The sequence below is a fragment of the Oncorhynchus tshawytscha genome, linkage group LG03 (genome assembly GCF_018296145.1).
Source record: "Oncorhynchus tshawytscha isolate Ot180627B linkage group LG03, Otsh_v2.0, whole genome shotgun sequence".
NCBI lineage: Eukaryota > Metazoa > Chordata > Actinopteri > Salmoniformes > Salmonidae > Oncorhynchus > Oncorhynchus tshawytscha.
Window position 1 is genome coordinate 43394692 of NC_056431.1, and position 14916 is coordinate 43409607.

At 41.5% G+C, this 14916-nt stretch overlaps 2 protein-coding genes across 4 annotated transcripts in view; one reads left to right on the forward strand and one right to left on the reverse strand.

Annotated features, from left to right (window-relative positions):
- Positions 1-4862, reverse strand: part of LOC112236273 (STE20/SPS1-related proline-alanine-rich protein kinase) — a 33678-nt gene extending 28816 nt beyond the window's left edge. The window contains exons 1-4 of one of the 2 annotated variants that reach the window (XM_042316684.1): positions 4441-4862; positions 2598-2710; positions 2129-2237; positions 26-167 (exon numbers count right to left, since the gene is read on the reverse strand). In XM_042316684.1, coding sequence (XP_042172618.1) covers positions 26-167; positions 2129-2237; positions 2598-2710; positions 4441-4546 — 470 coding nt within the window. In that variant the 5' untranslated portion in view covers positions 4547-4862. The remainder of the gene's footprint in view (positions 1-25; positions 168-2128; positions 2238-2597; positions 2711-4440) is intronic. The other variant, XM_024404859.2, reaches the window with a different exon arrangement.
- A 1813-nt stretch (positions 4863-6675) lies between these two features.
- LOC112236284 (ceramide synthase 6-like) overlaps positions 6676-14916 on the forward strand; it is a 28921-nt gene continuing 20680 nt past the window's right edge. Inside the window, exons 1-3 of one of the 2 annotated variants that reach the window (XM_042316712.1) lie at positions 6676-7014; positions 11371-11476; positions 11970-12100. In XM_042316712.1, coding sequence (XP_042172646.1) covers positions 6845-7014; positions 11371-11476; positions 11970-12100 — 407 coding nt within the window. In that variant the 5' untranslated portion in view covers positions 6676-6844. The remainder of the gene's footprint in view (positions 7015-11370; positions 11477-11969; positions 12101-14916) is intronic. The other variant, XM_042316704.1, reaches the window with a different exon arrangement.

A 14916-nucleotide genomic window follows, 5' to 3' on the forward strand; every position in this document is an offset into this window, starting at 1 on the left:
ATGTTTAAACTCCAGGGTATCTTACCTGTGAATCTGTCCATTTCTGTGCAGATAGTCAAGTCCCTCAAGGACCTCTTTTAGTATGGTTGCAATGATGAGCTCATCAAGGACTCCATTTTTGTGCTCTCCTTTGCTAAAGGTATGCTTTATTATATCCAACATGGATCCTAAAAAGAAGAAGCAGACAGAAAAACAGAGTGCCCACAATGCCCAAGGCTGACATGTCATTACATGTCAACTATTCCATTTAATCATTCTGCCTTAAGCAAGTTTGTTACAGTTGAAGTCGGAAGTTTACATACACCTTAGCCAAATACATTTAAACTCAGTTTTTCACAATTCCTGACATTTAATCCTAGTAAAAATTCCCTGTCTTAGGTCAGTTAGGATCACCACTTTATTTTGTGAATGTGAAATGTCAGAATAATAGTAGAGAGAATTATTTATTTCAGCTTTTATTTCTTTCATCACATTCCTAGTGGGTCAGAAGTTTACATACACTCAATTAGTATCTGGTAGCATTGCCTTTAAATTGTTTAACTCGGGTCAAGCGTCTTACGTAGCTTTCCACAAGCTTCCCACAATAAGTTGGGTGAATTTTGGCCCATTCCTCCGAACAGAGCTGGTGTAACTGAGTCAGGTTTGAAGGCCTCCATGCTCTCACACGCTTTTTCAGTTCTGCACACACATTTTCAATATGATTGACGTCAGGGCTTTGTGATGGTCGCTCCAATACCTTGACTTTGTTATCCTTAAGCCATTTTGGAAGTATGCTTGGGGTCATTGTCCATTTGGAAGGCCAATTTGCAACCAAGCTTTAACTTCCTGACTGATGTCTTGAGATGTTGCTTCAATATATCCACATAATTTTCCTTCCTCATGTATCCATCTATTTTGTGAAGTACACCAGTCCCTCCTACAGCAAAGCACCCCCACAACATGATGCTGCCACCCTCGTGCTTTACGGTTGGGATGGTGTTCTTCGGCTTGCAAGCCTCACCCTTTTTTCCTCCAAACATAACAATGGTCACTATGGCCAAACAGTTCTATTTTTGTATCATCAGACCAGAGGGCATTTCTCCGAAAAGTACAATCTTTGTCCCCATGTGCAGTTGCAAACCGTAGTCTGGCTTTTTTTATGGCGGTTCTGGAGCAGTGGCTTCTTCCTTGCTGAGCGGCCTTTCAGGTTATGTCGATACAGGACTCGTTTTACTGTGGATATTGATACTTTTGTACCTGCTACCTCCAGCATCTTCACAAGGTCCTTTGCTGTTGTTCTGGGATTGATTTGCATTTCTCGCACCAAAGTATGTTCATCTCTAGGAGACAGAACCTGTCTCCTTCCTGAGTGGCATGACAGCTGCGTGGTCCCATGCTACTTATACTTGCGTACTATTGTTTGTACAGATGAATGTGGTACCTTCAGGCGTTTGGAAATTGTTCCCAAGGATGAACCATACTTGTGAGGTCTACAATTATTTTTCTGAGGTCTTGGCTGATTTCTTTTGATTTGCCCATGATGTCAAGCAAAGAGGCACTGAGTTTGAAGGTAGGCCTTGAAATACATCCACAGGTACACCTCCAATTGACTCAAATGATGTCAATTAGCCTATCAGAAGCTTCTAAAGCCATGGCACAGTCAACTTAGTGCACAGTAAACTTCTGACCCACTGGAATTGTGATACAGTGAATTATAAGTGAAATAATCTGTCTGTAAACAATTGTTGGAAAAATTACATGTCATGCACAAAGTAGATGTCCTAACCGACTTGCCAAAACTATAGTTTGTTAACAAGAAATGTGTGTAGTGATTGAAAACGACTTTTAATGACTCCAACCTAAGTGTATGTAAACTTCCGACTTCAACTGTGCCATCTTTAATATTCATTACAGCCATTTACATGGTGGGATGCCACGGCACATAGGTCTACAGTAAACTGGTCCAAAGGATGGACAATCGCTTGTTGACATTTGATGAGATCAATGTCCCGACATATGAAAGAACTCACAATGTAGTCCATAACAGTGTTTATGTGTTATGTTATTATGGCCACTTTCAATGCTTAGTGTGGGAGTAAAAAAGAGATGGCAGCTATATTTTGCTAAGATGTTGAAGGTAAAAGCTTACCTCCACTCAGAAGTTTCATGACTAACCAAAGTTCATCCTTTACCACAAATGAGGTGTAGTAGGTGACAACATTTGGATGGTTGCATTGGCTCATGGCTTGAATTTCTTTCTATTGTTTAAGAGGAAAGAGGCACACATGAGACAAAATAAAGTCAACCACTTTTGACAACCTTTCTTATAACGAGGATTGTTAATTTGTCATTTACTTCACTAAATATATTACTTCCAAATATATAAAGTAATAGTTTACCAAATACTTAATAATGTCAACAAATACTAATTTCTTATTCAAATGGACACTTTAGTGTAGCACAGCCCTCACAGATCCTACTCAGCCTCTAGTACACACACAAAGAGAGAATAGCAAAGTAAAATTACTGCTCAATCAGGAAAGTGTGGGCCAGAGAAGGCCAGAGGCACTGTGGACACACACAATGAAAATATAGCCTTTATTTATTGTTATGCTCACCAATAGCTCATCCATGCTGGTCTGGCATTTCTCCAGGTTTATTCTCTTTATGGCCACACGTTCTTGTCTGGGGGTGCAGAGGGCAGCCTGCACTACGGCTGTGGCCCCACTGCCTGGAATCACAGACAAATAGAGGTGCAATTAACAACCAGGACAGGAGACAGTACATGACAATACAGTGACATCAAAAGTGACCAAGGTGAAAAGCATAAGGGATCATTGACACATGCAGGATCATTGTTGGTCTATTTGGGATATTAAGCCCTTTTTGTGACATTTAAATGATAAATAATATGACTGCAACAACAATTCAGAGTACCATTGCACCAATACAGTATGTGCAAACATATTTTCCAATCATATGCTAAATTCCTATGCATAACAGTCAGTGTATCCAAGACAACTTTGAGAAGAGGGGTTGAGCGAAGAACCAGGCAACGCTAAGCTATAGTTATGTTGTACTAAGAATGTGACACAGTACATACCATGCCAACTGCTGGTGACAGGTAAGGATGAGAGGAGATCGGACTGCTCAACAGTTGATTATATGCACATGACAGATGACTAACTAGCCACAGCAGCTCTTGGCTGTAGTAATGCTATCCCTTATCAGCATTGAATCGGTTTTCTTTAGCTGTCGGTGTCAGCTCATCTATATGCAAAATTCATATTCATCCCTCTGGACAAAAGCTAATTAGACAGATCCAAAAGTCTCCCACAGTTTGCACGTGACAGAATTCTTAAATGAGCAAAAAAAAATCTTAAGCATTTGGGAAATGACCATGAATAAGTGCATTATAGGCCTACCAAATGAAGTCTGATGTTAATACCAGTAGAGAGAGGGTGTGGAGAGTAATGCTGACCAGCAGCGAGTGAGCTCAGTACTGTAACCGGTTCTATAACTCCTTGATGTAACCTAATAGAAGTGCAAATACACCTCGATGACCTACGAAACTTGACTGACGTGCTGAAACAATAAACTAAACATTCCTTTCCACTGTAATGATTTAGCTATGGATTATAGAATAAAAAAATGATCATATTGCTTCCTCCTATAGGCTCACTAATATTTATAACGGTGCTTGGTGAGGCAGGGTAATATATTAAAATGTATTGAATTGTTTTTACAACTATCATAATTAAATTGACATGAGAGGCTATAGGTCGAATGGGCTGTTTGTGATTTATTGTCCAGAGCAGTCACTAATCTGTGAGAACTATTTTTTCTTGTAAATAGGCAAAAATGTGGCATAACCAAATAACAATACTCAACATAAATCATCACAAAAGGCCTAAAATAATAACAATAATATTCATAATAAAATGGGACTTTTGATGTAAGAGTCTGTCTAACTTCAGAGTTGGCATGCATGCAATTGAATATCCCTGCTCTACTCAACGACACCATGCCATTCCCGTGAGGACGGCAGGTGCATGATCAAAACAATTACATGCGATTGTCATTCAGATGATCCATACATAGACACATCTATTTCAATATAGCCTAGTGGACACGTGCCATAATTGAGCATCGTTCGGCGTAGAAGAAATCGACTGCATTAAAAACGCATTTACATGAAATGGCATTCCTACCCATATACATATAACTTTACCGTGACTATAAATATCTCTCTATGTGATGAAAAAAGTGGTTTCCTCTTACAAGAAGAAGCGAATTGCGGTTGTTAAGATCCGCATTGCAAAGCATTACAGAGACGCTGTTGAATATGAAAAAGCCGGTAGGCCCTCGTCGTCATTCACCACTGATAACCGGCCGAGCCATATCCATGACAAAACATTACAATATAAACAATATAATCATATCAAGAGGTAGCCTACTAACCTATGACTTCCTGTAACTCGTAAGACTCCCTGATAATTGGCCAGCTCAATGTCAGCACTGGTTGCGGATTCTGGACAGGAGCAGGAGATCCGCCTTGCTCCGCCATGATGCTGCTGCTGCTACTGAGCTACTTAGCGACCCCAGACCTTCTCCTCCTGACTACAGAAGTGTCAGCTGCTGCGGAGAATTACTACGGCCTGTGATGAAAACATCCGGAAATAGCCGCGCAACTTTCACCACAAAAAGACGGAAATAAATTATAACGCAAAATCATGTCCAAAACCGTGCACTTGAATTTGTGATAGGCCTACAACATTTGGTCGTTTTAGAACAATTTTCAATTCCAAAAGTGAACGTTTTGTTTTTGTAGTCGCCAAATTAAATAATGAATCAATCAAATAAATTGCCTATTATTTGTTAATAACTTGATAATAACTTAATTTGAACCAATTCAGTTGTTTTAAGCCTACGGCATTTCAGCTTTGGTTACAGATTAGGCTGGATGTTAGATTTGTTACAGATCTATTTTGGATCACGCAGTGATGAAGATGTGACATTCTATCCTGGATCATGAAAGTTGCTACAAAGGATCACAGTGACCACTAATCAAATATGTCCACTAGATGGCAATATTATAGCTTCAATCACATAACATGGCCATATAGACTTATGTACTCTTGCGAAAACTGCTTACACTAATAAAATAATGTTTGCCTTTTAATTCATATTAATTCAATGAAAATAATTATTAAATCTACATTAGCCTATGTATTTATACTTATCCATTCATTTATCCTATAATAACATCGACAATTGGCCCAGCGTTGTCCTGGTTAGAGTTTGGCCGGGGTAGCACGTCTAGCATCAATACTCTGGACGGTTCTGACTTAGAATATGTGGACAACTACAAATACCTAGGTGTCTGGTTAGACGGTAAACTCTCCTTCCAGACTCACATTAAGCATCTCCAATCCAAAGTTAAATCTGGAATTGTCTTCTATTTCATAACAAAGCATCCTTCACTCATGCCACACTCATGCCACACTGACTATCCTACCGATCCTTGACTTTGGCGATGTCATTTACAAAATAGCCTCCAACACTCGACTCAGCAAATTGGATGCAGTCTATTACAGTGCCATCCATTTTGTCACCAAAGCACCATATAATACCCACCACTGCGACCTGTATGCTCTCGTTGGCTGGCCATCGCTTCATATCCGTCGCCAAACCCACTGGCTCCAGGTCATCTATAAGTCTTTGCTATGTAAAGCCCCGCCTTATCTCAGCTCACTGGTCACCATAGCAGCACCCACCCGTAGCACGTGCTCCAGCAGGTATATTTCACTGGTCACCCCCAAAGCCAACTCCTGCTTTGGCCGCCTTTCCTTCCAGTTCTCTGCTGCCAATGACTGGAACGAATTGCAAAAATCACTGAAGCTGGAGACTCATATCTCCCTCACTAGCTTTAAGCATTAGCTGTCATCCCCATATTGTTATTTTTTTGTTTTGCTCCATTGCACCCCAGTATCTCTACTTGCACATTCATCTTCTGCACATCTATCACTCCAGTGTTTTTGCTAAATTGTAATTATTTCGCCACTATGGCCTATTTATTGCCTTACCTCCCTAATCTTACTACATTTGCACACACTGTATATAGACTTTTATATTGTGTTATTGACTGTACGTTTGTTTATTCCATGTGTAACTGTTGTTTGTGTCGCACTGCTTTGCTTTATCTTGTTCAGGTCGCAGTTGTAAATGGGAACTTGTTCTCAACTGGCCTACCTGGTTAAATAAAGGTGAAATAAAAAATAAAATAAATAAAATATAACTTGTCTTCTGCTATGAGTGTGCTGGTCAGTAGGTGGCATGATTTACCAAGTATTCATGATGATACTGTTCGTTTGCCTGATATTTCATAAATGGGACATTTGCCTAACCAAAACGTGGTAGGAACAGTCAGGACACGAATATATTATGAGTTGGCTAGCCTATCAAAAATAGCCTAACCGTATTATTCTGCATGGGGTTGAGGAAATTATGACCTAATCCACAATCAATGGACAGCCAGCCTATTCCATAAATTAAACAAAATACCTTGCTATTGCCATAACCTTACAACACATTAAACCATAGACCTTTAAACATGATACTTCTGGATTGCGACTGCATGTTTGACATTTCAATGCACCAATCACTCGCTGAGGAGCAGATGCCTACTTCCCTACACTGGAAAGAGCGAGGGGGTAAATAGACTGGCGGGGCATACACTGATCCATCACACTAAAAACCTGCAAAGATCGCCCGTGAGACTGCTGCAACTACGCTATAGGCCATTGATATCGCGTTCATTTCTGGTCAATTGGTAAGGGGGACAAAGTGTCCATAATATAAGGAAATGGCAGGTATTTTGGCATGGTTTTGGAACGAGAGATTTTGGCTCCCTCACAATGTAACCTGGGCTGACCTAAAAAACACAGATGAGGCAGCCTTCCCGCAAGCTGAGGATTTGTATCTGGCTTGTCCTTTAGCCTTCTGCATCTTTATGATTCGACTGGTTTTCGAAAGGTGGGTGCATGTATAAGTGATTGGTATAACTGAAGATAATGTTGGTTTCGTTTCATTTACATGTAGCCTAAAGAAAGCCTATTTTAAAGAATACTATAACGGGTATTGAAGCATGTTTACCTCACACCGAATTTCTAGACAATGACATCCACATGGCGATGCGATTTATCCAATAGTGAAGGTAACGTTAACGTTTCTCTATATGCCTGTCTGTATTGTCACAAAGCTTTTTCGAGATATGTATCGGATCAATAGACCTGAATTATTTCCCACAGTGAGATACATGTTGACTTTGCTTCCAAGCTGCAGCTGTCAGTAGTCGAGGGCATTATTCGAGTCGTGCTCGTCTCATTTAGCCTAGGCTTCTATTGACCTCGCAAGGGTCTGTGCTGCCTATGTCTTAATGGTGATCATTGTGTTTAGCTTCATGTAGCCTATTATTTGTTATAAGCCTGCCTATCCCAATTGTACATAGCCTACCAAGCTAAGTGTTGATGCTAGCCTGGTACATCGCTCAGACACAGACTCTGTGCAATAGGCATCAACCCACAGACAGGAACCCACAGCAGTTTCTCAATATTTCCTAATACCACACTTTGTATAAAGGCTCATGATGTGCATATAGGTGTATATACGTCAGTAGGCTACAGTTGAAATGTGTCTTACTGTAGGCTACATACTGTACATGATGTCACTGATTGGATGCCTGTCATAAGGTCATTCTGCTGAGTCCACCACCACCATGACACCTCACTCACCAACCCACCACCTCCAGTCCACCTCTAATACGGAAAACAGTCACAATGGGATTTGGACTTTTCATTTAAATATGTGTGCTGTATAAGTCTTCATTGGACTGTTGAGAGGCTTGTTGTTAAATGTACATTTTCTTGATTACTGATAATATGACCTGTAATACCAGTCAAATGTTTGGACACACCTACTCATTCCATTGGGGCAGCAGGTAACCTAGTGGTTAGAGCATTGGGCCAGTGACCGAAAGGTTGCTAGATCGATTCCCTGAGCTGACAAGTTATAATCAGTTGTTCTGTCCCTGAACAAGGACGTTAACCCACTGTTTATAAGCTGTCATTTTAAATAAGAATTTGTTCTTAACTGACTTTCCTAGTTAAACCCTGGATTTTTTTGGTATTTTTCTTTATTTTTTACTGTTTTCTACATTGTAGAATAATAGTGAAGACATCAAAACTATGAAACAACATCTATGGAATCATGTAGTAACCAAAAAAGTGTAAAAGAAATCAAAATATATTTAAGATTCTTCAAAGTAGCCACCCTTTGCCTTGATGACAGCTTTGCACACTCTTGGCATTCTCTCAACCAGCTTCATGAGGTCATCCTGGAATGCATTTCAATTAACAGGTGTGTCTTGTTAAAGGTACATTTGTGAAATGTCTTTCCTTCTTAATGCATTTGAGCCAATCAGTTGTGTTGTGACAAGGTTGGGTGGTATACAGACGATAGCCCTATTTGGTAAAAGTCCATATTATGGCAAGAACAGCTCATATAAGCAAAGAGAAACTACAGTCTATCATTAATTTATGACATGAAGGTCAGTCAATACGGAAAATTTCAAGAACTTTTAAAGTTTCTTCAAGTGCAGTCGCAAAAAACATCAAGCGCTATGATGAAACTGGATCTCATGAGGACCGCCATAGGAAAATGAGCCCCAGAGTTCATTAGTTACCAGCCTCAGAAATTGCAGCCCAAATAAATGCTTCACAGAGTTTAAGTAACAGACACATCTCAACATCAACTGTTCGGTGGAGACTGCGTGAATCAGGCCTTCATGGTCGAAATTGCTGCAAAGAAACCACTACTAAAGGACACCAATAAGAAGAAGAGACTTGCCTGGACCAAGAAACACGAGCAATGGACATTAGACGGGTGGAAATCTGTCTCAGTGCAAATTTGAGTTTTTGGTTCCAACCTCCGTGTCTTTGTGAGACGCAGAGTAGGTGAACGGATGATCTCTGCATGTGTGGTTCCCACCGTGAGGCATGGAGGAGGAGGTGTGGGGGTGCTTTGCTGGTGACCCTGTCAGTGTGATTTATTTAGAATTCAAGGCAGACTTAACCAGCAAGGCTACCACCTGATTTGCGCTTCGTGGGACTATCATTTGTTTTTCAATGGGACAATGACCCAAGTCACCTTCAGGCTGTGTATGGGCTATTTTACCTAGAATGAAAGTGATGGAGTGGTGCCTCAGATGACCTGGCCTACACAATCACCCGACCTCAACCCAATTGAGAAGTTTCAAATCGAAACAAATCAAACTTTATTTGCCACATGTGCCGAATACAACAAGTGTAGACTTTACCGTGAAATGCTTACTTACAAGCCCTTAACCAACAGTGCAGTTCAAGAAGAAAATATTTACCAAGTAGGCTAAATTAAAAAGTAATAATAAAAAGTAACACAATAAGAATAACAATAATGAGGCTATATACAGGCGGCATGGGTACAGAGTCAGTGTGCAGGGGTACAGGCTACTTCAGGTAATCTGTACATGTAGGTGGGGGGCAAAGTGACTATGCATAGGTAACAAACAAACATCGAGTAGCAGCAGTGTACGGCGGCCGTGGGGGGTTAATGTACGTTGTCAGGTGGTGATTTTTTTGATTTTTTTATGAATTGTTCAGCAGTCTAATGGCTTGGGGGTAGAAGCTTTTGAGGAGCCTTTTGGTCATAGACTTGGTGCTCTGGTACAGCTTGCCGTGCGGTAGCAGAGAAAACAGTCTAACTTGGGTGACTGGAGTCTCTGACAATTTTATGGGCTTTCCTCTGACACCAACTATTCTCTAGGTCCTGGATGGCACAAAGCTTGGCCCCACTGATGTACTAGGCCGTTCGCACTATCCTTTGTGGCGCCTTACGGTCAGATGCAGAGCAGTTGACATACCAGGCATTGATGCAGCCGGTCAGGATGCTCTCGATGGTGCAGCTGTAGAACCTTTTGAGGATCTGGGGGCTCATGCCAAATCTTTTCAGTCTCCTGAGGGGGAAAAGGTTTTGTCGTGCCCTCTTCACAACTGTCTTGGTATGTTTGGACCATGATAGTTCTTTGGTGATGTGGGCACCAAGGAACTTGAAACTCTCAACCCGGTTTGGGATGAGTTGGACCGCAGAGTGAAGGAAAAGAAGCCAACAAGTGCTCCGCATATGTGAGAACTTCTTCAAGAATGTTGGAAAAGCATTCCAGGTGAAGCTGGTTGAGAGTGCCAACAGTGTGCAAAGCTGTCATCAAGGCAAAGGGTGGCTACTTTGAAGAATCTAAACTCTAAAATATATATTTTGATTTGTTGAACACTTTTTTTTTTTTTTTACACTACATGATTCCATATGTGTTATTTCATAGGTTTTTTTTTATGTCTTCACTATTATTCTACAATGTAGAAAATAGTAAAACATAAAGGAAAACCCTGGAATGAGTAGGTGTGTCCAAACTTTTGACTGGTACTGTATAAAATATGTGTGCCAAGACCAAGATGTTTGCTTTTTAAATGTAGATTATACACACAGCTTGCGTATGCACACACAAGTCTCACATGTACTATTATTGTTCAAGGGCATCTATGATACTATTTACTGAAACATATAGTAGTACTGGATTAGTATCCATTGAACCTGCCAACAACTGCTGTTGCCCTTATGTTGCCTCTCACTGAGCACAGTATCTCTGTCAATGGCAGCTAGACAGCAAGAATTAGAAATGTCGGTGTTCACAATTCACAACTTGTAAGGCAGCGTTTTAACACATTAGGTTTTTATAGATACAACTGAAAGGTCTGTTTAGGCTGGTCCCTCTAGATTAGATTTTCTGATTGCTGACGGCACACTTCATTTGCAGAGTAAGGACTTTTTTTATGAATAGACTACTAGACCGCTAATCTCTCTCTCTCTCTCAGCTGTCTCTCTCTCACAGCTGTCTGCACATGGACATTTCATCTTGATCTTGGCAACACTTCCAGCAGTTTAATCTCCCATAACCCTTTGTCCATGAATGTGACTGTTACTCAATCATATAACGTCACTATACCATCTTTCATTTATACAGTTGTGAAATTTAGCCAGATTCTTACATTGCGAATTGCTGACGATGTATACAGAAATACTGATTCAGAAATTCACACATTGTACTTATAGTTGGATAAGATTTTGAAGCTTTTGAGATGTTAAAAATACAACTAGTTGTCAGTATTGTCAATGTTGCTGCCACGATGGTCCCCGTTTACCACAAACAAAAACACTTTTCCGATGAACAACAATTGGATGGTGATTATACAGTAACTACTGTGAGAATATTCTGACATTGTTGTGTTTATTCTTTTGTAGGTTTATTGCCAGACCGTGTGCCTTGGGTCTCCAGATACAAGCCAATGGACCACAGAAAGCCCAGCCCAATGCCATTTTGGAGAAGGTGTTCACTGCTATCACCAAGGTAAAAGTAGTGCCTGTGTTTCCACTATGTCATGTCTTTGTTTGCATTTTAGTACTGATAACTGAGATTAAAAGCCATCTCTTTGCAAAAAAGACATTGGATTCAGTTTGAGTCCAGAAAGCAAGACTTCATGAAAATATATGCACCATTTGTTATTATTCACTCAGAAAGGAAGTGAGATTCTTCAACAAATGCTCAGATTCACCTACTGAGCAATTTAGCAGACTACCTCCACACTGGGTAGACATTCTGAGGTGGAAACAAAGGCACTTTAGGGCTTCTTCTTTTCAGGAGACTGTAAACTGGTTCAATTGATGGACAATTGCAACAGTTTTACTGTCCCTTAGTACGTGATGCTGATGAAACGTTCAGACATTGATTGCCTTTTATCTCTGCGAATATCAAGACTGTTTTAACTTCTGACATGTCACACCTTCCCCACAATAATGGCAGCCTTGTTAACAGTCAGGTGTCTGGATCTTGTGTTTCCTAGCATCCAGATGAGAAGAGGTTGGAGGGCCTGTCCAAACAGCTAGACTGGGATGTACGGACCATCCAGCGCTGGTTCCGACAGCGCAGGAACCAGGAGAAACCCAGCACGTTGGCTCGCTTTTGTGAGAGCATGTAAGAGGTCTTGACAGCTTCATAATTCTACATACTATCACTAATATAAACACATAGGTGTGCGTTTGTTCAGTGGAAACCGATTTTAGGTGTGGATACATAGGCTTTCCAGTCATTGCCTTTACTGGAGCAGGCCTGTCAGAGTGGGCTCATGTCTGACACCATTGGAGCCAGACTGGCAGTGGGAGAGGCAGTGAGGGACAGAGTGGGTCTCTGATGCCCTGGGGCTGCCCACTCAGGGGCTCACTGTTGAAGGGATTCTCTGCTTAGACGACTGGCGTGGTCATTATTTGATCTTCAAAGAGAAATACCAGATTCAGTTTGTTGGTGTGAAATGTGCCATGGTTCAGCAACTGGATTCGGTTACTTTTTAGTGGAATAATCAAATAAAAACGTCTCTCAAAAGCATAGCCTCTATGTAACTGGAGCAAATCTCTGCCTGTTTTCTCAATATTTTAAGCTCACATTTAATAGAGGATGTCCCTACATTCTAAATATATGCAGTGTTGTGTCTGTAGGCAGAATGGAGTTGACAGACTCCGAATGGATTGGATGCCTGATTGGTTTCTTTGTTGTATCATTTGCTTAAAATGTAATTTTGTAAACCGACCCAGGCACACTCGTCTCAGCAGTAATCCTACTGTAATTAGTGTTTGGGTTTGAGAGGACGCTGTTGTCTCCGACACTTCAGGATGGCAAAGCTGAGGCCACTGTTCCCTTTTTTCATAATTTTGAGAAAGAGAGACAAATTTAGACTGGAGACAGCGGATCCCAAAGAAGCTGCATGCCGTTTTAACGGGACAGTCGGGTCCCCAGTCCCCAGTGGGGCACGTGCTTTGTTTTCTACCACAGTGCTGGATGTCTGAACTGTTCTGCCTCTACTCCTCTGTGGTTCGATTCTGTAAAGAAGAAAAGAGCCAAAGGCAGCAGATTATAATCCACTGAATCTTAAAAGACAAAGCTCAGATTTGTGTTTTGTAAAATAGAAAGCCTGGAACGTCCTAATGCAGAAAATTTGCAGGGACATAAATATAAGCAATAACTTATAAGAATATCTATTATAAAGCAGCAAAGAACATTATGTCCACATCTGTTTCTGCTGCTTTCTGCTCAATGATGACCATAGAACAGCACAGAATTGTATGAAGAGTAATTACTTCAGTATCATGCTTTCATGGCTTTGAATGCAACAGCATGGTATTTAACAGGACCGTGTATTTGGTACACAGTCACCAGCAAAAGTATTTTCAGCAAAAGTAATTGTGAGTCATAGTAATTGTACATAAATAGCACTGATTCAGCAGCACTTGAAGCACAATGTTTGAGTGTTTGACTAACCAGTTGCTAAGTTACCGTCTTCTTGACCTATGGTTAGGTCAATGCATCCAGCTCATTTGTTTTTTAAATGAATGAAGCACAGAGAGCTATTACTGGTGGCTTGATTATTTGAATTCCATGAACGATGGCCTTTCTTTTCATTCAAATGTTTTAACACCTTCTCACAATGCAACTGTTTTGATTATGCACATTATGCATGATCACAATTTCCCTCAACCCAATTTCCCTAAAATAACATAAGGGTGTATACACTGGTATTCCAGTCGAAAAGCAGCACAAGTGTGAATTCAACCAGTGGCAGAGACCTGGCTATACTAGACCAATTCTACGGTACGCTAGTCTGCCCTGAGGCCTGCTAGCCTGTCAGAGATGTGGCCGGAGTGCCAGGGCTCTCACCTCCCAGCGTCTGCATTCCAGGGTGAGTCACTGCCACTGGAGCCCGGACGCCACTGCACTGCACTACCTCGTGGCAAAGAGGGAGGCAGGCACGCCCAGTCCCAACCTCTGCTCTGCTCTGGACTTACATAACCCTGCACATACCCAAAACTACTGCACATTGATTGGATGGGAAAGTTTCTCCTGTGATCATGGACTTTTCTAGCTCTCGGGCAGAGCTGTTCCAGTTGATAGTTCAGAGATCAAAGCCACACTGAGCAGGGAGATGCTGCTGCACAGGCCATAACAACCAACAAACGACTGCACTGAGAGAAGGAATGAGAGACAATAACAAAACACACGTCCTTCTCAGACATTACAAGGGGGGTTACATAATGAAATTACACTGGCCAAAAATATAAACGCAACATGCAACAACAAAAAAACAGTATCTGGTGTGACCACCATTTGCCTCATGCGACATGACACATCTCCTTCACATAGAGTTGATCAGGCTGTTGATTGTGGCCTTTGGAATGTTGTCCCACTCCTCTTCAATGGCTGTGTGAAGTTGCTGGATATTGGCGGGAACTGGAGCATGCTGTCGTACAGGTCGATCCAGAGCATCCCAAACATGCTCAATGGGTGACATGTCTGGTTAGTATGTGTACTGATCCTTGCGACATGGGGCAGTGCATTATCTTGCTGAAACATGAGGTGATGGCGGCAGATGAATGGCACAACAATGGGCCTCACGGTATCGCTGTGCATTCAAATTGCCATTTCAAACAAATACATTGAGTTCGTTGTCCGCAGCTTATGCCTGCCCATACCATAACCCCACCACCACCATGGGGCACTCTGTTCACAACGTTGACCTCAGCAAACCGGTCACCCACACAACACCATGCATGCTGTCTGCCATTTGCCCGGTACAGTTGAAACCGGGATTAATGTGTGAAGTGCACACTTCTGCAGCGTGCCAGTGGCCATCGAAGGTGAGCATTTGCCCACTGAAGTGGGTTACAACGCCAAATTGCAGTCTAGTCAAGACCCTGGTGAGGAAGACGAGCATGCAGATGAGCTTCCCTGAGACAGTTTCT